The sequence below is a fragment of the Panthera pardus genome, unplaced genomic scaffold (genome assembly GCF_024362965.1).
Source record: "Panthera pardus isolate Hobbes unplaced genomic scaffold, ASM2436296v1 HiC_scaffold_3, whole genome shotgun sequence".
Classification (NCBI taxonomy): domain Eukaryota; kingdom Metazoa; phylum Chordata; class Mammalia; order Carnivora; family Felidae; genus Panthera; species Panthera pardus.
Window position 1 is genome coordinate 24,744,660 of NW_026526876.1, and position 16,681 is coordinate 24,761,340.

At 48.3% G+C, this 16,681-nt stretch overlaps 1 protein-coding gene and 2 long non-coding RNA genes across 5 annotated transcripts in view; 1 reads left to right on the top strand and 2 right to left on the bottom strand.

The window, feature by feature from the left end:
- Nucleotides 1–562: 562 nt before the first annotated feature.
- Nucleotides 563–2,246, bottom strand: LOC109277048 (uncharacterized). Its single transcript, XR_008418610.1, has 2 exons — nucleotides 1,442–2,246; nucleotides 563–1,033 (listed from the first exon to the last, which is right to left on the bottom strand). It is a non-coding gene; the product is annotated as an uncharacterized LOC109277048 (long non-coding RNA).
- A 2,813-nt stretch (nucleotides 2,247–5,059) lies between these two features.
- LOC128774176 (uncharacterized) lies at nucleotides 5,060–15,396 on the bottom strand. The gene is made up of 3 exons (XR_008418611.1): nucleotides 15,109–15,396; nucleotides 7,718–7,960; nucleotides 5,060–6,671 (listed from the first exon to the last, which is right to left on the bottom strand). It is a non-coding gene; the product is annotated as an uncharacterized LOC128774176 (long non-coding RNA).
- RGS9 (regulator of G protein signaling 9) overlaps nucleotides 15,394–16,681 on the top strand; it is a 71,997-nt gene continuing 70,709 nt past the window's right edge. The window contains exon 1 of one of the 3 annotated variants that reach the window (XM_019466449.2): nucleotides 15,394–15,566. In XM_019466449.2, coding sequence (XP_019321994.2) covers nucleotides 15,510–15,566 — 57 coding nt within the window. In that variant the 5' untranslated portion in view covers nucleotides 15,394–15,509. The remainder of the gene's footprint in view (nucleotides 15,567–16,681) is intronic. The other 2 variants (XM_019466450.2, XM_053892436.1) reach the window with 2 other exon arrangements.

Sequence of the window (16,681 nt, forward strand, 5' to 3'; positions counted from 1 at the left end):
TCTGTGAGTTCGAGCCCCATGTCAGGCTCTGTGCTGACAGTTCAGAGCCCGGAGCCTGTGTCGGATTCTGTGTCTCCTTCTCTCTCTGCCCCTCCCCCACTTGTGCTGTGTCTCTATCAAAAATAAATAAATGTAAAAAATATATATATATTTGTGAAGTCAGTCACTACCAGAATTTATAATTAGACATGGAGAAAATATCTAAGAGCTATCTAAATAATGATAGCTATACTATCTCAACAGTGGGCAAATGCAATTTTGACTATGTGTCCTATGGAACAGACGGACGGGTCCTCTTTGATTAGAAAATTACGTGTCGTTAGTCTTAACATCAAGTACAGTGTCAAAGAGGAAAGGAGATCATTAAATAGATTCATACAGGTTTCAGGGACGCCTGGGTGGCTCAGTCAGTTAAGCATCTGACTTTGGCTCAGATCGTGATCTCATGGTTTGTGAGTTTGAGCCCCGCATCGGGCTCTGCACTGTCAGCGTGGAGCCTGCTTGGGATTCTCTCTCTCCCTCTCTCTACCCCTCCACCCCTCAAAATAAATAAATAGACTCAAAAGAAAAACAATTTAATACATGTTTCGGTTCTTGGATGGGTTAAGTGGGTGGTAGAGGAAGTCATCAAGAGGACACTGATTACCAGTTGACCCTCAGGCTGGACTGGAGAATCGGAGGCTTCTCATCCTCTTCCATCCTTGGCGTGTACACCCTGCCTGCTGTTCCCGTGCTAGGATCCATTTTCAAGAAATAGCCTGGAGAGAGCAACGTGTGTTGAGGTCATCTGGACAGTACCCATGACTGACCCTGTCAAGGCTTCTACGTAAACTCTTAAGATTCTGGTGGGTGCGTGCGATTTACGACTTACGGCTACCCGTGACAAGCCTTGCTTATTAAACCTCCTACCTACCAATCCGGGGGTGTTCACCCTTTTCCTCGGTCTCTACTCACCCTCTGTGTATGGAGAACAATTTCAGATTTCACCCGCGAAGCTCCCAAGGTTTCAAACCAACAACGGGGCCAATAGATACTTAAATTTCAGAAAGAGAGCAAATACATAGAATGAAATCGGTCATCAACAGAAAGCACAAAGAGACCATCTAGAAAGCCCCCAAATCCAAATTTGGTGACCTGGGTGCACTTGCAGGGAGGCACAGCTGGTTACACGCTGGAAACAGAAAAACTTAAACCAAGTTCACCGTGTTGCATTGTAGCTTGAGAAAGAATGTGGTGGGGAGAGCATCTCTGAAAGTGATGTTCAAAACGGCAAAATGATTTGTCTTGCCTCTAGCACCGTGGGACACAGTGCCTTTTATTCATGAAAACATTTAGTCAACCCAACAGGTATTATCTGTAGAACTGAAAACACCCGGTGCCATTAAACTTGGGTATCATTCTCTTGGTTAATTCCATGCTGTCTGTGTTCAATACGACCTACCATAGCGTAAGAATCTGGTCTCCCACGCAGATCTTCCTTCATGAAGGAACACCTGGTTGGCAAATAAAATTATCCAGATGGCTGAAAATTAAGTTTTTCACTAGGAAGTAGTTAATGCACATTCTGAGTTTATACATCAATCCCTTTTGAGTTTGGTTAGCATTAGTGTGTCCTCTGGAGACTACTCACCTCTGGGCAAACTAATGAAACCAGGTCTCTGGCTCTATGCAACGGAACAAGGGCACTCCGACGTATTCTTACCTCATCTTTAGGCAGGTTTTGCTTGAAGCTGCAAATTTAGCAACATACTAGGAAGTCACTTCAAAGCTCTCCAGGACAGAGTTTTGTGTCAGACATGTGAAACTACCTCATTAAGAGCTGCTGGTTGGGGTACCTGGGGGGGGGTTCAATTGGTTAAGCATCTGACTTTGGCTCAGGTCATGATCTCGTGGTTCGTGAGTTCAAGCCTGCATCCATCTTTCTGTTGTCAGTGCAGAGGCTGCTTTGGATCCTCTGTCTCCCTTCCTCTCTGCCCTTCCCCGCTCTCTCAAAAATAAATAAACATTAAAAAAATAACATAGTAGATCTTTCTAGGAGTCTGTGAACAAATTTCCTAGGTTTGTCATTAAGAAACCCTTAACTGTAGGGGTGCCTGGGTGGCTCGGTGGCTTTGGCTCAGGTCCTGATCTCTCAGTTTGTGAGTTCGAGCCCCGTGTCGGGCTCTGTGCTGACAGCTCAGAGCCTGGAACCTGCTTCAGATTCTGTGTCTCCCTTTCTCTGCCCCATCCCTGCTCACGCTCTCTCTCTCTCTGTCTCTCAAAAATAAATAAACATTAAAAAAAGTAACAAAAATAAAAGAAACGCTTAACTGTAGTATTTCCACTTGGAACAATTCATGTCCCCCCCCCCGCCCCCCCAGTAATTTTTTCCATTGTTTTATAATTATACATTGAGGGCATTTGCTCAATAATATTGAGACATTATCTACTGTCCATGACGTACGTAGGAAAGGCAAGGAGGGTTCACTTCCTTTTCCAAACGTTACATGGCTTGTCGTACTTTGTTAACTTTGGACCATTTTCCTGAACACAACTATCCTTACTGAAATCCAGTCAGTTGCTTTTCAAAAAGTACTTTGACATGTCTTTTGAGATGTGACAGTGTCTGCGCCCAGGTGAATGACTTCTCTGTCAGCATTTCCCAAAATGTGTTCTGGGAAAAACCGCACTGGAGAGATATTAATAGGGTGTTACTCAAACGTTTCTGTGGTCAAAATGCTTGAGAAACACCAGGCTAAACAGAGTGAGACAAGTTCCATTACTGCAGGGCTTCTCAGAACACTTTGGTGTTCTATTATTAGCTGTGCTAAGAGACCATAGTTCAAACCCAAAACTTATTTTTGTTCATTTTGGTAAACACATTATGGTAAAAGCTTCTATGAAATACTCCCTAACACAGTCTTGTAAAACAGTGTCAGAGAAGGTAAATCCGGTTCACCAAAGAACCCTTACTCCTGTACAATCACACACAGTAGGAGAGGGGACAGCAGACGTTGTCCTCACTTGAAAATCCCGAACAACTGAACAATCGAGTCGAAATGTGTAGGCAGTCAGAGCCTGTGGCAAGAACAGTAAAGAAGCCAGGCCAGTATTCTGCAGTTGGTGTGCAATGGCGAGCATCCCATTTACCCTCGGTAAGAGGACTTTCTTTATTCTAAGCCTTCACCCTCCTCTCCAACAGGCAAGGCATTGGGACTCCTTACACCTGGTACCTCCCGACCTCCTTCTAAATTACCTCTGCGCACTCCCCCCTTTACTCCATTCTTCCCCGGCCACAGTTCCTCATAGTTTGACCTGACACCTCTCTTCTGTATCCGGCCACAATAGATACTATGGCATATATTTTTGTTTTAGTTACTGGACTGTTTTTTATGTCATTAAAAAAATACATATGTATTTATATTTATTTTGAGAGAGAGGGAATGAATCCCAAGCAGGCCCCAAGCTGCCAGTGCAGAGCCTGAGGAGAAGCTCCAACCCGCAGTGAGATCTTGACCTGAGCCGAAATCAAGTCGGAGGCTGTAACCCACTGGGCCACCCAGATGCCCCTGGGCTGTTTTTAAGATGGGTACGTAGACCATCCTCTCAGATCTATGGGAACGGACCCTAAACTACGCATTCTTAAGTGGGGGTACGGCCATTATTTTCTACACGCCAGTGGCCTCCGGAATTTATAAAAAGGAAACGAGTCCAAAGCGCTGGGGATTCAAGGAGTGAAGCCGGAGGCATCACTTCGGGGGACAGGGGCCCCGGCTCCAGGGTGGCCCCTCCAGGCAACCTCCCTGCCCGCCCCCCGACTCCGCAGCGTGCGGGCCCCTCCGAGCGGGCGCCCCGCGGCCCCCGGCCCGCCGGCTGGGACCGGCGCCCACCCCGGAGGCCCCTCGAGGGCTCCGGCCCGGACCCAGGCCCCAGCCCCCAGCCCACGCCCTCCAACCAGTCGCCCTCGGCCGGGTAGGGCAGAACCGGAAGTGGCCCCGAGCGGAAGTCCGCCTCCCGAGAGTCGCGTTTCCCCTCTAGGAGTTTGGAGGTATCCTCGCCTCTATGGTCTGGGTCCTGGCGGCGGGGTGGTTGGGAGGAGAGGGCGCGCGGGAACCCTGGGGAGGAGAGGGGATCTGTGTCTTCGGGACACGCCACACGCGTGCCTCTGGCAGCACTGCTGGCAGAGAGCTGGGGGTTGCCCTCCTCATGATTTAGAAAAATGGAGATATAGGCTCACAAAGAGCCGCCCCGCAATGTCTCAAGTTTTCTAGATGCTTTTTTTTTTTTTTTTTTTTTTTTGAAAGAGAGCACTTTATTTTTATTTGCAGCATGTATGTATGTAAGCTCTCCGTCCAATATGGGGCTTGAACTCACAACCCTGAGACCAAGAATCGCTCGTTCTACTGACTGAGCCAGCCAGGCGCCCCCTCTAGCTGTTTTTATTAGTGTCTGCACGCATTTTTTTTTTTTTTTTTTTTTATTGGCATGAAGTCTAACTTGACTACAATAACACAACTGAAGTGACCATAAAGAAAAGAATTTTTAAAGGTGTGCATTGGAAGCACCTTTTGAACTTGAACCCCAGGCTGCGGCTGGACCTGTTGCTCGTCTCTTCAGACCCAGACCTTTGGTCCCCAACGCTGCAGGGATGAATGGGCACACCTGTCCTTCCCCTCCCCCCAGGGCCCCAACTGGCTCATCCGTTGCTTCAGAGGCTAACCAACTTTTATATACTCTCTTCTTTGGACTTTCCACTCTAAAAAGAGAAAGGGAAAACTATGCAACTAAAAATACAGAATCTAGTAAAATCAGAATTGTCTAGGTTTAAACCTAACAGCATCTCACACAGAGAAGAGTGTGGCAAAACTAGTTCATTCTGGGCAAACAATGTAAATACGCAATCCTGTTGAAAAACCGCTCGGCGTTCTCTATCAAGAGTCATTTAACGCGTTTTAGGTTCTGACCAATGAGATACCGTCCGCGGAAAATTTATCCCAAGCACATAACTCAAGGGAAGAGAACAGCTGCAGTCCCGAAGCGATTCTGCAGCGGACAACTGTTGATTTTGCTTGCCCCAGTGAGAATGTGGCTGCCAGGTTCCCAGCCCTGGTTCTGCAACTTAGTAGGTGTGTGGACTTCAGCCCCTTACTTACCTTCGCTGAGTCTCAGTTTACTCATTGGTTGAATGGGGTTGTTAATAGACGTCTGCATTACAGGGTTGTGGTGGGGGCTAATGAATGGAGCAAATATTCTCATGCTTCTTATGTACTACCGTGATCATTTTCTACCTCCATGCCTCTGAGCAAGCTCTTACCACAGTTCCTTTTTTAATTTTCTTTTTGCCTTCTGCATACTGCAATATCATCTACTGCATGATCCCAGAATTATATGTTAGGTCTTTCTTTCTCACTGGAAATACTCAAAGGGCAGGGCTGTATCTTATTCACCTTTATATCACAGGCACTGAAAGCAGTTCCCACCCTAGAAATGGTGCTCAATAAAGGCTTAGTTGGACAAAACTGAATATCCTCTACCACAGAGCAGAGAAAGTAGGAACAGTTAATGAAAATGTAATTAATCCTAGATGATGAACAAAAGAGAAGCGGAGAAAACCACATGAAGTTAGAAAAGTTTTCTTACAAAAAATGACCCGAGGGCACCTGGGTGGCTCAGTCTCTTGATTTTGGCTCAGGTCACAGATCCCAGGGTCATGGAATCAAGCCACGTCGGGCTCGTGCTGAGTGTGGAGGCTTGGGATTCTCTCTCCCTCTCTCTCTGCCCCTTCCCCGCTTGTGCTCTCTGGCTCTCTCTCAAAAATAAATAAATAAACATTTGAAACAATTGGCCTGATTCTTGAGGATTACAGATTCCATTTTTTTCTTGGCCAGGGACTTCTTCTCATATAGTGGGCTGATGAGTTCCAGCAATAGACTGGTACCTAAGGCAGCCTTTGTGAATTATTGCTTCCTTTTCCTGATTTAGAACTCAGCTCTTCCCTTGGGAACGGGCAGGAAAAATGACCGTTGCCTTCTGAGAGATCAAATCCACCCTCAGGATATCAGATGCCGCCTGGCAAAACCCATATTCACGTGCAAAATTCACACATACAATGCAAAGTAGAGAGGGAGCCTAAGTGGGGAAGGCTATATTAGGTGCAGGGAGGGGTTGGATCAGGCCAGCCAGGAGACCTTGCTAGTGGGCGATTGCCTAACCTCTCATGGGGACACTGGGTGATTGACAGCAGCATCCATTTCTCTGCCCTATGCCCTTGGAGCCATACCCAGTTGAGACTCCAAATTTCTTAGAGTTGGAAGAGATGGACAGGTTTATACAGTTTACCACAGAGTGTAGCGTAGATCTCACCTTCAACATTTAGACCATGGCCACTTAAACTATGAACACTCCCCTGACCCCCGGTTCTCTGGTCCAGGAGACAACCTCTTTGGTTTATGGAACGTTCTAGTTGCTAGAAAGTTTCCCCACTCCGTCCTAATGTTGTTGAAAAGTGACCTCTGGGTACCTGAGCTGAAATATAACATGAAGACTGAGTTGGGGGATAAAGAGCAACAAGAGTGTTACTACTTTGCCAGACAAAGGAACCTTGGTACCACCATTCGAGTTTCATTACCAAGTATATACACTGAGGTCGGCGGAACATCCGTATTGACACCGAGTTCTTGGAGGAACGGATTCTACGGAAAAAAACAAATGAAGGGGAGCAGGATCCTTTAAGGACGAGGAAGAGAAAAATTTGTTCAGTTTCAAGTCAAGGCTTGCTGAAACATTAGCGTGTCCATCTGAATTTCCATCCACCTCTACGCTTCTCTAGCAGTTTCACTAATCGCCCTTTAGGTAACTATGTCCCAGTTCAGGTTTTGCTAATCCTTAGCAATCTCTGCGGCTACACCACGGATCTAACAGAGAAGGACTTCCAACTCCCAGCTAGTATCTCTGGGGTCGCTGATGTCACCTTAGTAGGAGAATTTATACCACGGACACTGGCAATGGCACATATCAGATCTACCTCTCGCCCAAAGCAAAGTAAACCCAACCCAGAAACTGCTACTTACAAGCCCCTGGCTGCCCTTATCCTTGGTGAAATTCATTGTGAATTTCCAATGTGAATACCAATTATCTACAACCCAAAGTTGTGAGTGGAAAGCGTGGACACAGACTCAGTGGAAGGAGTGGGGGAGGGAGGAAGGTAGTCCATAGCGCCCTCAGTGCAACTCGATCTGGGTTCCGAAGAAGCCGGGGCCAACAGAGAGCATTTCATTTGCCAAATATATGCACGAGGGGATTATCAGCAAAACAACCGGCAAGAAAAGACATAAAGGTGAAGAAATCCACCATGGGCTGGAGAAAGAGCAAATCTCGGGCCTGGCTGGAAAAGGAGCCTCGTGTTGACGAGCAATGAAACTGTGGCTGAAAAATCAGATTGGGCTCGACCCCGAAAGAATGAACTTTATGAGGGAGGAAAATGGGAGCCACTGAAACTGTTTGATAAAGCGAGGGACATTCTAAATGTCTGTCTGAAAGCAATCCTTTGGGGGAAATTAATTCTCTGAGTTTGCACTTTTGAAAACTGAGGGGTAATTCACATACCCTACAGGTCTCCCTTGTCGTGTGCAGTGCTCAGTGGTTTTAGTGGTGGTAGTATATTCACAGGGTCATACAACCATCACCATTGTCCAGTTCCAGAACATTTTCATTACCCGAGAAGAAACTCTATACTTACTAGCAGCCACTCCCCACTCCCTCGTCTCCTGAAGATTTGTACTTTTTACAAAACACCAAATCTCGGGGCGCCTGGGTGGCTCAGTTGGTTCATCGATCGACTTCAGCTCAGGTCATGATCTCACGGTTCGTGGGTTTGAGCCCCGCGTCGGGCTCTGTGCTGACAGCTCTGAGCCTGGAGCCTGTTTCGGATTCTGTCTCCATCTCTCCGCCCCTCTCCTGCTCAAGCTCTGTCTCTCTGACTCTAAAAAATAAATAAACATTAAAACAAATGAAAAAAACAAAACACCAGATCTTGTGTCTGTAAAGTGGCCTGAGGTCTGAACCCAGAAGGACTGGCTACCAAAGATAAACAGAAGAAGGGAAGCAGAATTGGCTTTTCCAAGGTTCAGGTGATGTATCCACACGTCTCTCTGTCTCTTCTCTCTTGCTTTCTAACTAGGGGGAAAGAAAGAAAGAAAGAGAGGAAGAAAGAAGGAAAGAAAGGAAGAAAGAAAGAAAGAAAGGGAAAGAAAGAAGGAAAGAAAGAAAGGAAAAGAAAGAAAGGAAAAGAAAGAAAGGAAGAAAGAAAGAAAGAAAAAAGAGAGAAAGCATTATTGGATCCACACATGGAAGTAAAGAGACATGAGCAGGGGTGAAGTAGGTCTTCAAATGCAACTTCTGAAAAAAGTGTAAGCTATAGATGTTAAAAAATATTCTTGCAGCGGTTAATGTTTTTTGTTTTCTTTGCATCTCCTTTATGGGTCATCTTTTTATGCCCTTTCAGACATGGTCATTTCTGGGGAAACCAAGGGAAAAGAAGAAGGGGCAGGGACTTCCAGAAAATCCCTTGTTTTGTAAAGCATTAAGAAAGACCTTTGCTCAGGGGGCCTGGGTGGCTCAGTCTGTTGAGCATAGGACTTCGGCTCAGGTCATGATCTCACGGTTCGTGAGTTTGAGCCCCGTGTGGGGCTCTGTCCTGACAGCTTGGAACCTGGACCCTGCTTTGGATTTTGTGTCTCCCTCTCTCTCTGCTCTCCCCACACCCCCACTCTGTCTCTCTCAAAAGTAAATAAACCTTAAAAAAAAAAAAAAAAAAAAGGAAGAAAAACCTTGGCTCTCTGCTGCCCTCTGGGCTCTTCACAAAAGGCAGCAATGGCTTCTGGAAGCAGGAAGGTGGGCCTGGGACTCCGCTGTGGTGCCTGAGCCACCCACACAAGCAGGGGGGCAGAGTCGGCGTGTCAGTAGAGGGCCCCAAGCTGGCGTGCATTTGTTTTTAGCATCCTCACAGGATAGGCATGGCATGTCTGACAAAAAAAGAGGACGTCAGGGGCACCTGGGTGGCTCAGTCGGTTAAGCGTCTGACTCTTGATTTCGTGACATGGGGCTGGGCAGAGGCTGCTTGGGACTCTCTCTCTCCCTCTCTCTCTGCCCCTCCCCCACATGCTCTCTCTCAAAATAAATAAATAAACTTAAAAAAAAAAGAAGGGGACTTCAGTGAGGCTCATACAGACTAGTACAACTGGGGTGCACCGAGTGGTACATTTTCCTGGGGTCTCTTCTCCTAAGGTGGGTCTTTCTTACCTGCCCCCCCCCCCCCCCCCATCTTGATCACTTGCGGCAGGAAGGCTCGGGGTATGTAGGGAGATGGTTAGTACCCAGCACTTTTCGATGTCTGTCACATGGAACCCCATTTTGGGGGCGGCTGGTTTAAGTTCAGAGGGGCCTCGCTTTTCAGGAAACACTAGATTGCACGCTCCTGCTTGTAGGCAGGTGGAGCTTTTTAGCTTTTTATTCCACTTAGAACACTGAAGTCATATGATGTGAAAATAGGAGAGGACTTTTGAGTTCATCAAGTCTGATACTCTTCTTACGAATAAGAAACTAGTGACTCAGATCAGGTGACTTGATCCAACTAATCCATAGTGACAGTCAAGGGACCAGTGGTTGCCTAGGAACGGCAGGGGGAGGGATCACAAAGGAAACTTCTGGGGGTTACGGATATGTTCCCTATCTTGTTCATGGGTGTAGTCTCACATTTGACCTATGTACACGTACAGCAAAACTTATCAAGTTGTACACCTTAAATGCGGTGTTTTTTGGTGGATGTCAATTACACCTCAATAAAGCTGTTTTAAAAAAGTCACACATCCTGTGAGAAGGTGAGCGAGGCCCAGGACACACATCTTGAGGCCTTCACACCCCTCCCCCCAGCCCCAGCGCTGTCTTAAAACCAAAGCCTACTTCGAGTTGTGAAAAATGCCTTTTCTCATAATGTCATTTTTAAAGACTCCAGAGTTCCAAATTGTCTGTGATGTGAAATAATAACACCCTTCGCCACAAAGCAGCCGATGTCGTTCAACAGGTCCGGTGTGACCTAGTCCGTAAACAGACAGCAGTGTACCCCACAGAGGGTGGGAGGAGGGTGGGGACAGAGCAAGACCTCATTTTGTTCTGTTTACCTATGATTATCTCTGGTGGTGCTTGTGGAGGATATGACCTCTGGGACGCATGCCAAGAGTTTAATTTAGGGGGGAGAAAAGATAAGGATGGGGTTGTCCTAGGACTGTCCTTTGTGATGTAGTTGATGGCCTCTAGCGGGCCAAGGTAATTTCTGAGCAATCCCTGGTTGAGGAAGAGGCGGGGAACCTTCTGGAAAAACTCCGAGTCCTCTTTTTCTTCCGCTCTTCCTGATCAAACAGCCAGGGCCGCCAGGTGTGGCCAGCTTCCTGAGGTCTAGAATAGCTTCTTTGTGGAGAAGGAGACAGTAAGTGAGAAGGGAGTGGGTGCCTCACCCACACTTCCCTTTATTACTGACTGAGCCAGAGCAGACCAACGGTGCATGGAGAGATTCTGTCCCGGCCGCCCTGCTGTGCTGACTGTGGAGCAGGGGGTGGGGGGGTGGGGGGAACAAGGCCCTCTGGTTTCCCTACCAGAAACGATTTTCATGAGCTATTGCCTCTCTCTCTAGCAGGTGCTAGGAAGAAGAAACATTCACGCATCGAAGGTGTTCCTTCTCTATATGATCTTGGTAGAATTGCAAAGGCAATACGCACTCGTAACACATTCAAACAAGACAGAATTCTGTGAAATGCAGACAAGGCATGGAATACGGCAGCGGTCCAGGAAGTCAGATAAGCTCAGTGTGATTTCTGTCCGAGTCAGGGAGATGTCTGTGCAGGTATGGGAGGCGCTGTTACTGAGCTGTTCAAAATGCCTGGCGACACAGATCAACTCTGAGAAGGGCCCTCTGGGCTTCTGCGCCGTCGAAGACATTTAAGCCACCGTGCAGCTTCTTCATGGCGTACCTACCCTGCGTTCCTTCCCATCTCTGACTCCTTCACCTTCCTCTGTGTGGCTCTGTGCTCCAGGGGGCCGGCCCTAACAGGCTGCATCATTCAGGCTCCACTGCCCTCTGGCTTCTGGTCAGAACTGAGCAGTGGGAGAGCCCAGGAGGAGAGTGAGTCAGACTATTTGTTCCCCTGGTGTCCTATCTAGCAATGGCTCTGTCCCTCCAAGAGGACAGCTCTGCCAGGTACCTCTCCACCAGGGCCCTGGTCCCCCAGCCCTTTATGTCTGGATAATAGCAGTGGTTTCCATGGTTGCCATTCTCTGGGCGCTTCGACATCCCTTAGAGGTTCCCTTAACCCAGCCCCACCTCTAAGAAGTCCCTTCGGGAGGTCTCTCTGCCTGGAAGTGGTTTAAGGCATCCATCATGTGGGAATGAGCTGTTTAAGATGCTGTCTCCCTTCCAGTGTGTCCTTCTAAAGTTTTATCTCCTCAGCACTTAGCACAGTGGACTCAACTAAACTGTGGAGTCGACCAGGGACATTTGACCCTAGACCTGGGTGTTAAAGGGCACTGCCGTATGGATGACCACATCCTTGCGCCTGGATGAGGTTTATCCTACAGGGGACGAGGGTCAGGCCCAGGTGGATAGTATCCAGGGCAACATGACCCCAATTTAGCGTCTGAAGGACACCCTTTTGTTAATGAAGAGGAGGACACCGAATGACCGCAGTGACCGTGATGACAACTGCTTACCTGCCTGAATCATGGAGGGTGTCATTTTTGTCACATGTCCCTCTGCCATGTTGCAGGATAATATTTTCTTCTGGGGGGTCAGTCCTTTTATTTTGAGGTATAGTTTACAGACAACGTCAGGCTGCAATTTTAAGAGTGCAGTTGGATGAGTTTTGACAAGTTCATTTACCTGCGTAACCATCCTTCCTATCAAGATATAGACATTTCTATCACTCTAGCAAGTTCCCTCATACCCCTCTGCATTTAATCCCTGAGCCAAACTCTCTAGCTGCCCCCACTACCACCAAAGCCAATCACTGTCCCATTCCAGCCCACCATCCTCTTCCCAGTCTCCTGTGATCTCGCTTCCGGTAAATTCTTTGCCACTGCCCTCAGACTATGCTGAGCCTTGCCTCGGCACCTATCTTCCCCTGTTGTCTGATGTACCTGCGAGTGATCCCTTTTTCAACCCGGTTAACTCGGGGCGCCTGGGTGGCTCAGTCCGTTAAGCATCCGACTCTTGATTTCGGCTCAGGTCATGATCTCGCGGTTTGTGGGTTTGGGCCCCACGTTGGGCTCTGCACTGGCAGTGCAGAGCCAGCTTGGGATTCTCTCTCTCCCTCTCTCTCTCTGCTCCTCCCCTGCTTTCTCTCTTTCTCTCTCAAAATAAAGAAATAAACTTAAAAAAGTAAAAAAAAATTAAAAAAAAAACCTGGTTAACTCCCCATTTTCCTTTAAGACACCTCCTCCAGAAAGTCTCCCTGAATTTCTCTTCCACTCTGGCTGGATAGGGTGTTGTTCTACAAAGTCTGTGTTGCACTGACTGGATCTTCATTATATATACATTCTGTTTATACCACATTTTTGTTCAAGTATTCTTCTCCCCCATTAACCTTTGATCCCCTTGAGACAGGGACTGGGTTACATTCCGCTTTGAACTCCTGACTCTAACATAATGCCTGGCATGCAACAGTTTGTTGTTTAAATGAATAGGTGAATTAAATCAATTATATTTTTCAGGACACTGTCATTAAACTTTGGACACCACATTATGTGTTGAGCCCCTTTGTTTGCAAAAGAAACAGAGATTTGAGGTGCCCGGCTGGCTCAGTTAGTAGAGTATGTGACTCTCAATCTTGGCGTTGTGAGTTTGAGCCCTCCCTTGGGTGTAGAGATTACTTAAAATACAATCTTTTTTTTTTTAAACTTATTTAATTTATTTATTTTTTGAGAGAGAGTGTGCACAGGGGGAAGGGGCAGAGGGAGAGAGAGAGAGAGAGAGAGAGAGAGAGAGAGAGAGACAGGATCTGCTTGATCCCATGACTCTGGGATCGTGACCTGAGCTGAAATCAAGATTTGGACACTCCACTGACTGAGCCACTCAGGTGCCCCTAAAATAAAATCTTTAAAAGAAAAAAAAAAAGAAAGAAACAAAGACTTAACATATGTGAGAGGATTTATGAAGATACATGTGCCCTTGGAAAGAAACCCAGGGGCTTCTCTGTCGGCCTCACGCCCCTCCTGTGCATTTGCTGCATTCAGTTTCTTTGCTTCTCTTTCCCCACGAGCTGCCTCTGCGCACCTTTCATTTCTGTTTCCCTGTAACTTCACCTTGCCCTTGGCCTCAGATTCCTCTGGCCCTGACTTTACCTCTGTTGGCCTCAAGTTGACGTTTGCGAAGGTGATAATCTAATAAGCTCATCTGAGCTTTTCAGATCCGTATCACGGCCACAGCCTGAGCAGGGGCTGACTGGCAGGTCACATCCTCCGCATCCCTGGGCTGATGGGCTGAGGGCGCGTCCCACAGAGAGCAAGGTTGCTCAGCGAGCAGTGTGTGATAGAAAGGGTGCAGAAGAGAGTGGCAGGCCTTCTGTAGTCTCTCCTGCCCTATCACTGAGCAAAATCCCTTGTATTTTTCCTGTTTTTGCTCCTGAATAATTTATGTTGTCTCATCCTCGATTGTAAGAAAACCACTTTTCTCCTTTCTGCTTAGGGTTTATAGAATTAAGGAACGTTCAAGCTGGAAGGAACCTCACAGCTCATCTGCTCCAGTATATCCCAGTGTGTGTTCCATATAAGTCCAGGCCCAAAAGACGCTCCACTAAAAAAAAGTCATATTTGGGACACCTGGGTGGTGTAGTCGGTGAAGCGTCTGACTTGGGGTTCTCTCTCTCTCTCTGCTCCTCCCCTGCCCGCTCTCTCTCAAAATACACAAACTTTTAAAAAAGGTCATATTTGGATATGAATATTCCAGCACTTTTCTTGGGTCCTTGTTCACACCAGGAACATACTTCCCAGTGGCCTAGTTTACTTAGTAGGATCTCTGGTCTTTTTGTGTTGATGGACACCGGTTGGTTCCTGGATTCTCTAAAGCAAAAGGGAGCGGTGGACCAGCCATGAACCCCTTGAAATTGTTTGCAAAGTGGAGTCAGTGTTGTGTGAAGGTGTGTGCATGTGTGTGCACATGAACATGTTTCCTGAGAGAATGCCCATAGTTTTTATCTTATAGGTATGACCAAAGATATGGATAAGAACCAGAGCTTTAAAGGGATAGTCATTGAAGTGCCTGCCTGAACCAAGCCCCTTATGGTTCTCTTCCAACTCAAACATTTTTTTTTAATGTGTATTTATTTTTGAGACACACAGAGAGAAACAGAGCATGACCAGGGGAGGAGTAGAGAGACAGGGAGACACAGAATCTGAAGCAGGCTCCAGGCTCTGAGCTGTCAGCACAGAGCCGGACGCAGGGCTCGAACTCATGAACCATGAGATCATGACCTGAGCCGAAGTCAGACGCTTAACCGACTGAGCCACCACCCAGGTGCCCCTTACAACTCAAACATTTTATCTGCCACAATCTGTTGCCATCCAGCTAATATGAAAATAATGATGCTTTATAGACTTGAAGACTCTTGCTGACTACATAGGAGGCTCATTTTTAATTTTCTAGATACGAAAACACTGAGGACCAGAGAAGGAAATTATAACTTGCTTGGATCAGGCAGCTGGCCCAGCAGCAACCACAGCTTTCCTGTTTTTCTCTGTTCTCCTTTCTTCCTCCCTCCCTCCCTTCCTTTTATTACCCTCCCCCCCCCCCACCTTACCAATACACTTATGATTTGTTTTCCTAAACACTACTAAACATACTGCTAAAACAGTGCTGAGGGCCAAGCACCGTGTTACACATTTCCCCATTAAAGGATCCAACAACCGTCTGTTGGATATGACTATCCCATCACTCATTTTTCCTTTTCAGGTAAGGAAATTGAGGCTTAGAGTTTAAGAAACTTGCCCAACGTTGCTCCGGCTAGCGGCAAAACGGGGATGCGAAAGACCGTTTATTCCACCGCGCTCATTAGTGAGGCTGCTTGCTCTCACTTCTGCACATACCTCACTTCTGCCCCGGGTGGAAAGGCGCACCCTCTGCGACAGATCCTCCCGGCGGCGGGTCCCGGACGCGCGGGTCTCACCTGAGGCTCCTCGGGGTCCCGCGGGGGCCGGACGCCGCCCCCTGGCGGCAGGTGGGCGCCGGCGCAGCGCATGCTAATGAGCCCGCGGCGCGGCGCGCTGATTGGCCGGCGCGCATTCCAGCCGCTTTCCCGGGGCGGGAGCCGAGGCCGAGGAGAGGGGCGCCGCCGGCAGCAGCCGCCCCCGGCCCGCGCTCCGGGCCGCCCTCCTCCCCCCGGACGCCGCGGCGGGTGCGGGGCGCGCGGGCGCCTGCGCCGGGGGCTCCCCCACCCACCCCCTGCGGGCCGCCGGCGTTCCGGTTCCGAATCCACCCGGGGGCCAGGATGACGATCCGACACCAAGGCCAACAGTACAGGCCGAGGATGGCATTTCTCCAGAAGGTGAGCGCGGTCCGGTGCCCTGGGCCCCGGGAGGTGCGCAGGCTCCCAACTCTGGGAAGTGAGCGCGGGGATGCTGGCGAGGCTCGGAGCGTGTGGCCGGGAGCGGAGGGCACGCCTGCGGTCCGTTAGTGCCGCTTGATGATATTAAATGACTTATTTGCTCTGTGTGGGTGTGTGTGCACGCGTGTGTTTTAAGACTATAATGATTAGGTTTACGTGTAACCTGTTTGTAGCGGAGACTCTGAAGCCAGGGGCGACGGTCGGTTGGAGGCTAGACAACAACCTGTTACTCTGGAGAGAAGGGTGCCGGAAGGCAGTCCAGCGGAGGCTGTGTCAGATTTGAGACAGAATCCCGATACTGTCCTAAGGTTCCTCACCCGAGTACGTGTATTTGTGGATCTTGGGTCTGTCTGTGCTGGCGGTAGAAGTCAGAACCTTTTCCCCCTTCCTCTGCAAAGGCTTTCTCAGACCAAGTGGCCAGGCACAGGGGACCCGCCTGAGGACACTTGGGATGTGGCATGTACCTCGTGGGGGGATGTGTTGGGGTGGAACTGGCTCCTTTTGCTCTGGGCTTTTGAGATAGCCAGTGTCAGAAGAGATCCGCAAAGGATTGGGTCCCAGGTCCCTTGCCCACCCTTCATCCCCATGTACAGCCATTTTTCACAGTGCGTGTACGCCCTCTTAGGCTTATCTTGTTGAGTAGAATTAGCTCAATGCTTTGTGACAATAAGAACTCTGCCTTGAGCCCTTGGAGCTCAGCAGATTGGTGTAGGCAGGGACCAACTGTCCTGATTGGACCAGGACTTTCAACGCTAAAACCTGGATGGTCCCGGGCACACCGGGGGCAGTCGGTCACACGTGGTCCACCTACTTCAAGAAGCGTGTGTGCATATTCCAGGAATTAGAGGTGCGAGGACCATCCATGAAACAGACAGACGCCAGTTTCTCAAAGCGTAAATTCCTAAGTCTGATCTCTGAGAGCCAGAAATCATCTTCCAGGATTTTCCCGAGACTGTCTTCTTCTTCCAGAAAGTAATTGTCTGGAGACATTCTGCTTTCTGAATCTCGGACACTCTTTTCCATCATGACTGTTATCTGGTAGATTTTCCTGTCTC